The 8,443-nt window shown below is 51.3% G+C and overlaps 2 protein-coding genes across 2 annotated transcripts; both read right to left on the bottom strand.

Annotated features, from left to right (window-relative positions):
• Positions 1-1,714: 1,714 nt before the first annotated feature.
• CTHT_0032240 (uncharacterized protein) lies at positions 1,715-4,972 on the bottom strand (the record flags this gene model as incomplete). The annotated part of the gene is made up of 1 exon (XM_006693602.1): positions 1,715-4,972. One exon carries the CDS (start codon positions 4,970-4,972, stop codon positions 1,715-1,717), a length of 3,258 nt encoding a protein of 1,085 aa, XP_006693665.1.
• A 1,182-nt stretch (positions 4,973-6,154) lies between these two features.
• CTHT_0032230 (uncharacterized protein) lies at positions 6,155-7,903 on the bottom strand (the record flags this gene model as incomplete). Its single annotated transcript, XM_006693601.1, has 3 exons — positions 6,155-6,613; positions 6,671-7,557; positions 7,630-7,903. The coding sequence occupies 3 exons, from the start codon at positions 7,901-7,903 to the stop codon at positions 6,155-6,157; spliced, it is 1,620 nt and encodes a 539-aa protein (XP_006693664.1).
• Between the last annotated feature and the right edge of the window lie 540 nt (positions 7,904-8,443).

The following is an 8,443-nucleotide window of genomic DNA, read 5'->3' as shown; positions in this document are numbered from 1 at the left end:
GGAAGCCAATATATATATGATATTTCCTCGTTATCCAGTTTGATGAATAGAGTGGCTAAGTATGGGTGGTAAGGAATTTGCGGCTCTGATTCCATCTCCGAACGGCTTGCTGAATCCCTCTTTACATGGAGATTGAAAGACCAGATGAACTTTTGCGCATAGGATCTTGCGCAGGTATGCTTCGAGGACCCGAAAGAACATCAGAATCACAAAATAGGATATCCAGATCGAAGCTGTACAAGTAAGTTTGTCATATTTTAAGAATACAGAAGAGGACCAAAATGGCAAAAGGCAGGATGTGAATCCGTGATCAGCTATGTGCTCTGAATGGAGGTGGTTCCAGAATGATCCGGATTACTGATTCTTTTTTTACAATTTCTTTTCATCATATTCCAGTACGCTCCCTCTCTGAAGCATTTCTTCCTGACCCTCTTCTATTGTTGTATGCTGCCCAGGTTCAACTGCTAGAAGTCGATCACTCTGACCGGACCCATCATTGTCATCATCAAGCAGCTGTGGCATCGATGGCTCTTCGTCTGAGACAGGATGAGTTGATAACTTGATATGATCAATTTCTGAATGGTTGAGGCGCTAATATTAGGGACAGCTGGCAAGCAGAAACGAGTGATCCCTAGCGGAGTTTTTGACAACGGAAAAGTCGGTTACACAATATCCACTGCTCACCATAAATAGGTAGGATTCACCATGATGGGCCTTTTCTCAGGAAATAATAAGCAAGCCAATCTACCGAAGTAAGATGGTTACAGCTGTGGGAGCTGATATGTGGTTACATCGAAGCACTGGCGCGCGGGAAGAAGATTCTGGGTTGAGCGTTAAGGCATAGTTGGCTAAGGGCAAAGTTGATATACATAATCCTGGATACCATGCTTCGCTTCTAATGAGATTTCTCAGCCTTCTTGTGGAAGGGTACACGAGGTGGGACCGAAAAGGCTTTAAGTACTTAATCATCAAGGAGGTTCTCTAGGTTGGATCTCCGTGGAACAGCCCCCATGTCCAGCTTCTTTAAGAGATCAGTTGTGGCATCATTCGTCCTCAGTAACATTGAAGTGCTCAAAGGCGCAGTGATGTCTTCGCCCGATGTCGTGTTAACTGGGATGGCAAAAAGAGCAGTGATTGAGCTTCAGGAGAGGTGTGCCTGAGAAGTGACGGCCCTGGCTGCCTACCCTAAGCTGTTTTTGAGACGATTATTCATGCGCTCTTTGTCAGAAGGCTAACCACCTTCAATCAATCACAAAGAAACGTCATCAGCGATGACCCTAGAATTGTTGGGTCTCCCCCAGGCACTGAACTATATCCCGGGAGCCTTATACGCAATACCGTGGCGGATAATCATAGCAGCCGCTTTCATTAGAAGTATCTACATACAACCAGTCATCAAACCTATTGAAAATACGTGTTTTTTCCCCGGGTTAACATCGATTTGCAATATATCATGTAACACGTCATGGGGCGGGGTTGGGTAGTACAATAATTGAGTCGAGATACAACGATGATCTAGTAGCGTTTTCAGGTGAATTATGTTGATACAGCCACCAAATCAAGTCTAACATTTGATCCATTCATCCACAGGGCAAACTGCCCCAGATTCAATCCAAATCAGTGTTCCAGCTTGAGTTAACCCCAATGTCATGAGTGATGTGAATTACATCCCTAACCTATATATCCCATCGTACAAGCTTGCTCCCTACACTCTCTACTCTCCCTTCTCATCCCTTATCCCATGTAAGTCCTCCAACAACTCAGCAAACATAACTCGTTCCCTCTCAGTCTCAGCAGCACCAATATCCTCCAAAAGATCCTCCGTCTCCTGGCTCATCGCAGGGCCTCCTCCATTCTTCCCCTTGTGTCCCTGCCCATGCAGAGGAGTACGCCCGGCATTGCGAATGATCCTCCACGCCCTCCGGAACTCATCCCGAATATTTACAATCCCCGCATGCGTCACCGTCCGTGCAACGTTATGATCCAGCTCAAACGGATCCTCAATCGCAAACAAATACCGATACCTCACCTCCTTTTTCTCGGTGACAACCTCCCCATTGCCATTTCCATTTGCAGCATCCCCTCCAGCAACCGGCCCTGCGGGCTCTACAACCGTCTTGGCACCAGTCCAACCCTTCTGCTGCTTAGTAAGCAACCCGCCCAGCGTCCGCAGCGAGATCACATCCCTCCCCCAATCGAAGCCCCTCGTCCCCGGCAACGTTGACAGCGGCTGGCCTCCCCCCTTAGCATAGTACTCAAAAAACCCTCTTAACAACTCCCCAATACTCTCCCTATTCTGCGTCAGCTGATTCTCCGCCGCCAGCCTTTTGATCTCAGCCTCATCCCTCCAAAACTGAACATTCCACCCCCTACACACGACCGTCTCCTCAATCTCCTGCGGTGTTAGGTTGGGCGGTGGGGGAGGTGCAAGCTGTTGCAGATTAGGCAGGACAAACGGCTGCGCGATGTTGACGAGGAAGTGCAGCATCATGAGGACGTAGCCGTAGGAGGAGAGCGTGCCGCGGTAAGGGGTGTTGATGCGACGCACCTTGGCCCAATGCTTGACGAAGAGGATGAGCGGGCGCACGCGCGGGTCGCAGTGTGAGTAGCAACGAAGGAGGAGCGTGTTTTGCAGGGCGAGATGTGCGGAGAAGTTGATGTCGCATTGAACGCCAACGCCGGACTTGGGGAATTCGAGAGGGTTATTGTAGCGGTCGCGGGGTTGGTTCGGGGCCATGCCCGCTGGGTCGCCGAGCTGGCGGAGTTCGGAGATGAGGGTGTCTGCGTCTTTGGGTAGAGGGATCACGGCGTCGGTTTGGGTCTTGGATGATGGTGAGGGGACCATAGGGCCTTTGAGCAGTTCGATATAAATGCGGATTTTAGTTGCTGCCTCTGCGGGATAAAGGCCCTTTTCGAGGCAGTTCTCGTATTCGTGCGCAAGCTGTAGGCTCTTATGGCGACGGCCGACGGCACGAAGGCTGACGGCGTCATGGGACTGGGCAAAAACCGCGACTTGTTCGCGAATGTGCTGATAGAAGATGCCCTTGATGTAGTACTCAATCACCGTCTTCAAGACCAGGTCATCCTTGGACGCCACTGAGTCTTTCCCACCAAGATCTTCTAGCAGCTTCTTCGCCCTCAGGTAGTATTTGCTGGCCGACTCATGCTGGCCCTGGGAAAGGAAGAGAATCTGGACAGAAGCGATTTTGCGAAGTTGCTCACAGCAGTGTTGCAGCTCCTTTTGGTAACCGAGGGGATCCCTTCCGTAGTCAGGCTTATTTTGGATATCTCGCCAGGCTCTCACGGCCCGCTCGGCATGTTGCTCTTGGTGTTGGTCCCTCTCGCGGATTGGGCGCGTCTCCCAAGCCATGGCCATGGTTTCGCCCTCGACCTGGGTAAGAATGCCCCAGAGCGTCCGGAAGGCCGAGAAAGAGACGCAGAGGTCGTAGTTATTCAGCGAGCGGTACTTCAGGAGTCGGTCCCGAAGGTTGGCATCTGCGAGACCGTTGACAAAAGCCATGCAAACCCGGTTAAGTAGCTTGTAGTCGTCCATGTTGAAGTCAGAGATGTTCGAGTTGGTGATGTCGTGACCTCCGAGCTTCCTGAGAATTTTCTTAGTCATGTTGTAGTAGGCCTGCAAAGGTTGGGTTTCCGCTTGTTTGAGAGTTTGCAGCTTCTCCAGCCATTGATCATGCGTCAATTCCTCGTCTTTTTGCCGATGAGCTTGAATACTTTGAGCTGTCTCGTGTGCTTCTGCATCCTCATGAGAACCTTCTTCATCCTCGGGCTCCTCGCTCCCAGTGAGACCACGCTCCCACTTCGCCCGTTCCTCCAGCAGTCCCTTGCGCAGCTCCTCCGTAGGACGCTCGCAGACCTTGATGATGGGAACCCTAGTGCGTGAAAGCAGGCGAGCGCCAAGACCAATATCCAGGAATGCCTTCTCGACAATCCGTGGGATGGGCGAACCCGGTGCATCGGGAGGAAGACGAGACAGAGGAGAGAGCAATCCCAGATCCATATCAGCAGCCTTAGTAGCGAAACCCGACGACAGGCTACCAAAGCACTTGAGCTGGACGCTCTCCGGAGGGAAGTCGAGAAAGCCATTCTTCCGCTCATGCTCAGTAATGGCGGCCCTGGCCACCTGCTCGATCATTGCGCGGAAATTCTCCTTCTCGATGATATCGGCGGGCTCAATTTCGGCATCCGCGACGATAGTTCTGCACAACTGCTCAAGATACGCAGCTTGGGCAAACGCATCCTCTCCACGAGAGTGGTGAGGGTGATATTGCCTGCCTGAATGGAAGTGCTCCAGCCCTCCCTGGCCAGGCCGAGGCCCAGGATGCAGACCGGGCGGGGCACCAAAAGGCATAGGAGGAAAGCCCGGAGGCACTCTCGGACCGCCATGAGGCATTGGGGGCGGTTGTTGCCAGCCGAATTGGTTCGGCTCCACCGGCCCATGGTAGGAGTGCGAAGGCTGATGTCTCGGGCGCATGACGAAAGGAGAGGCCGTCATGGGCGTGCTAGGTAGGGGGTCCGACCTGATGGTTGGGTAAATGCCAGCAGAATGAGTTTGTGGGATGTACTGCTTGCGGCCATTGTGACGGTGCTGTTGATGGTGATGGCCTTGCTGTTGGTGGCTAGGAGAACCATGAGGCTCATTACCAGTGTAGGGCCGAGATGGCTCAGAGAATACAGGCCGAGGGTCGATGGGAATAGTTAGCTGAGCTGACATTTGGCGACGCTGGGCCTGGTTGGGGCGTTTCCGGCCCGCCTTTACTGGTGCTGCAGCGGGGATATTTGGGCTCTGAGGACTCTGGCTCAATCGAGTCTCTTCCAGAGACTCTGGCTGCCCGTTTTCTGCCAGACCGGTTTGTACTGGTCGGGCCGGAGGAGCCAACCCCATATCCATAGCAGCATTGGCAAGGATAAGGTTGCGCAGGCGCTCCTCAAGATCAGATCCACTGTTGTCCATCTTGGTGCGTTTCCTCAGTGGGAAAGAAACAGAGTGTCAGACTCCGGCAACAAGTAGTCAGACAGGGGTGAGATGAAAAGAAGCAACAGAGAGGTTCAAGGTTCCAGGGTCTCAAAGCAAGATGGTGGTTAGTTCAAGGTGGGTGAGCACTTGCAACCTCAAGCAAGAGGGAGTGGATCTGTTGTGTAACAGCAAAGAGGCAAGAAGTAGAGTGCTGGTGAACAGAGCAACATATATATAGGGTCTGCTCTGCCCTGTGATGAAGGGAGCATCCGCTGTCCGATGCTCTGATTCGTGCTGCTAGTCCTCAACCAGAGAGCAAGGTTAAGATTTGATCGTGATCGAATCTTTGTCTTCAGATGTCGCTTTGAAAATTCCACGCTTGTGATATGCACGTGGTTGTCTCCCAAGCCTTTCGTCAGTGCAGCTGCACGAGATTTGTTTCAGGCCTTGCTGTCATCAGCCTGTCCGTTGGCGGTTGGGTGACGTCTATCATCTACGGTTGACACAGGCACCAATGTATTGCTGTTTGCAGGTCTTGTTCCGAGCACAAAACCCACCAGATTAGGCTGTCGGATCCCTGATCACGAAGAGTCATCGAAAAAAAAAATCTGAGGTCTGGGAGTTGAGGTAGAGGGCAAGGTTTCGGGCGAAATAGAGAAGGCCAGGGTGGACTCTCAAGGTCCCAAGGCTCTGGATGGCTTTTGGAGTGTGGTTCCTTTTTTAATGGCTTTGGGACATGGATTGTTGTGGATACCATCCCCACAACACTTCACTGTACCTGTGGGGCTAGTAGGAGGCTTACCTCATCAGCGACCAATGAAACATAAATTGCAAATGATTTTCAAAAGGATTCTAATATTAACATAGTATAGTATAATACTGACAAGAACTCGGATTCATTGATACTATTAGCTTATTATTTAAACCTTCTGTTTTTATAATTCTTTTTTGAAAATGGTAGCTTGGGCGAATCTCCGGGTTAGGTTATTCGTTGGAGACGTGGGCAACCGGAATCACGTTCTCAGACTTTCAGCACTACAGATCCGTACCTTTACGTACCAATTACCTTGTTAAGTTCCTGTTAGAACTCCAATCGAACGATATGTCCGACATTCTAGGTATCTTCTAACACATTTTAGGTATCTCTTATCCTCACAGTTTCTTCCTGGTACTCTCCCATTACTCCACGCGTGTCTTTACCTTACGATATCGAATCACCTCCACTTCCTCTTCGTCAATGATTCTCTCCGCCACAATCTTATGTCCCTTGATAGCGGGCCAGATCTTGGTCCACAGAGCCCAGTAGATGCCGCCCAGGATTAGGACACCAACGCCCACGACAGGGAAGACATAGTACGGGTAACCATCCGCCCAGAAGTCACCATCGGCTGGCGGGATGAACGGCACAATTGCCAGAAAGATATTGCACAACAGGAAGATTACTGGGATGGGCAGCCATGTACGCCATCCCGGATTCCATGGCTCGTGCTTCTGGTACCGCAGGTAGATGAGACCGGCGGCGACGAAGCTGTTGATCCAGGCACCGGGGTAGGTGTAGAGATTGACGATGAAGTTGTACGCCGGGCCAGGGGGAGGCGCGAGAAGGACGAGGACTGTGACGAGCCAGTGGAGAAAGAGCTACAACACTTCTGGTCAGCATGAATTCAAAGATATCAAAGAGGGATAACGAATTACCGCAGCAGCAGGCGAGTTAAATGGTTTGTTAGATCCCCAAAGGCGACTCAACGGCAGCAATCCCTCTTTTCCAAGTTCTTGGTTCAGACGCGCATGCGCAAAACTAACGGCAAGGACGTTGCCGAGGTTGCTGAGCGCGACAAATGCGGGAAGGGTACGAGCACCAGCACTGGAGCCAAAGACGTTGCGGAAGAACAGGCCAGCGACGATTACTTCAGAGGTAGCTAGGTCCGACTTCGGGATGGTGGCGAAGTAGGCCACATTGGCCAGCACATACAGAATAGTGACCCCACCAACAGCCAGGGGCGCCGCAATCATCAGCGTCCGACGCGGGTTCTTGATTTCGCCCAGTACGTAGTTGGCATTCTCCCAGCCCTTGTAACTGTAAACGATGTTGAGAAGGGCATTGGAGTAGGCATACGCGCCACCACCACCATATCCCTTGCCGCTCTCGATCCGGAAAGCATTGTCAAAGTTATGCGGATCCGGCACCAAACGATGACCAGCCAGCGCTGCGAATCCGGAGAAAACGATGAAGATCAGCACAGCGACCTTGAAAATTCCAAGCACGTTGAACAGCCGGATACCCCATTTTGGGGTGACGGAGTGCAGAACCACGGCGAAGGTGACACAGGTAACACCAATGCCACGAGCCTTGTAGCTATCCTTTAGCTCGTTGCCTGTGGCGTAGAGGATGTAACGACCAAACGCGAGGGAGTTGCCCGATGAGAAGCCGAGCAAGATCATTTGTGCGGCCAGGACGCAGGTAGCGAGGTATCTCGGGCGGCGGTAAATGTATTCAAGGTAGTTCTTTTCACCGCCGGAACGGGGAATGGCAAGGCCAAACTCGAGCCAGACGCTTAAACCACAGAAGGTGAGGAAGCCGCCTGTTGAGGAATCAGTTAAATTCATGTCTCCAGATGTCCATATATAAGCGGTTATCAAGTCCAATGACTTACCAATCACCCACAACATCAAGCTCACGCCAACAGATCCTGTCGCAGCAAAGATGCTGGATGGAGTCGAGAAGATACCAGTGCCAATCATTTTGTTAAGGATGAGGAACACGGCACCAGTGACTCCCAGCTTCCGCGAATCGTCGTAAGCATACTTATTCTCTTCTTGCAGCTCACCGACCTCTGCATCTCCTTTGACAGGCCTGTCATTAACCTGGTCGACAGGTGCTGTCGGGGCCGAGGGTTCCTCTTTTGTGGATGTACTGAAAAGTCCCATGGCGGGAAGTGTTGTTGAGAGAAGTCTAGCTTAGTTTGAAGTGAAAGCCTATACGCAACAGGCGTCTGCTAAATGTCGAGCTAAAGGCACGATGAGAGTAGCAACGCTGCGTTCCACAACAGGGACTGCAGTTCCCCTTTATATAACCGATATCAGCTCACCAAATAAACAACGCCTACAGTAGAATCAGATGAATTGTTGCATCATACATCCTGAACTTTTCGACGGTCAACTACTTCAGAATTCTAAAAGACCGTGGGTCCTCGTTTCCAGTGTCGCAAAGGTTTCCAAGACGCTGGCATCCCACTGAACAAGTACAGAAAATTAAGCCTGAACCAAATCGGTCAGACCGAAGACAAAAACTTCGAGCCTCACCCCACGTCATGGCAATTATTTGCCTCTCTTTGGTCTAGTTGCTGATGAGCGAATCTGTACCCTGCATTGTTTCATTGTTTTGGGGCACTTTGCATGGCATATGGCATTGCAAGGTCCCTTTCGTCGACTAAGCAGGTGGTGCGGGAGGTGTGTAAAAGCAACCGT

The sequence above is a fragment of the Thermochaetoides thermophila genome, assembly GCF_000221225.1.
Source record: "Thermochaetoides thermophila DSM 1495 unplaced genomic scaffold scf7180000011816, whole genome shotgun sequence".
Taxonomy (NCBI): Eukaryota; Fungi; Ascomycota; class Sordariomycetes; order Sordariales; family Chaetomiaceae; genus Thermochaetoides; species Thermochaetoides thermophila.
This window is presented reverse-complemented; position numbering and strand designations above follow the sequence as displayed.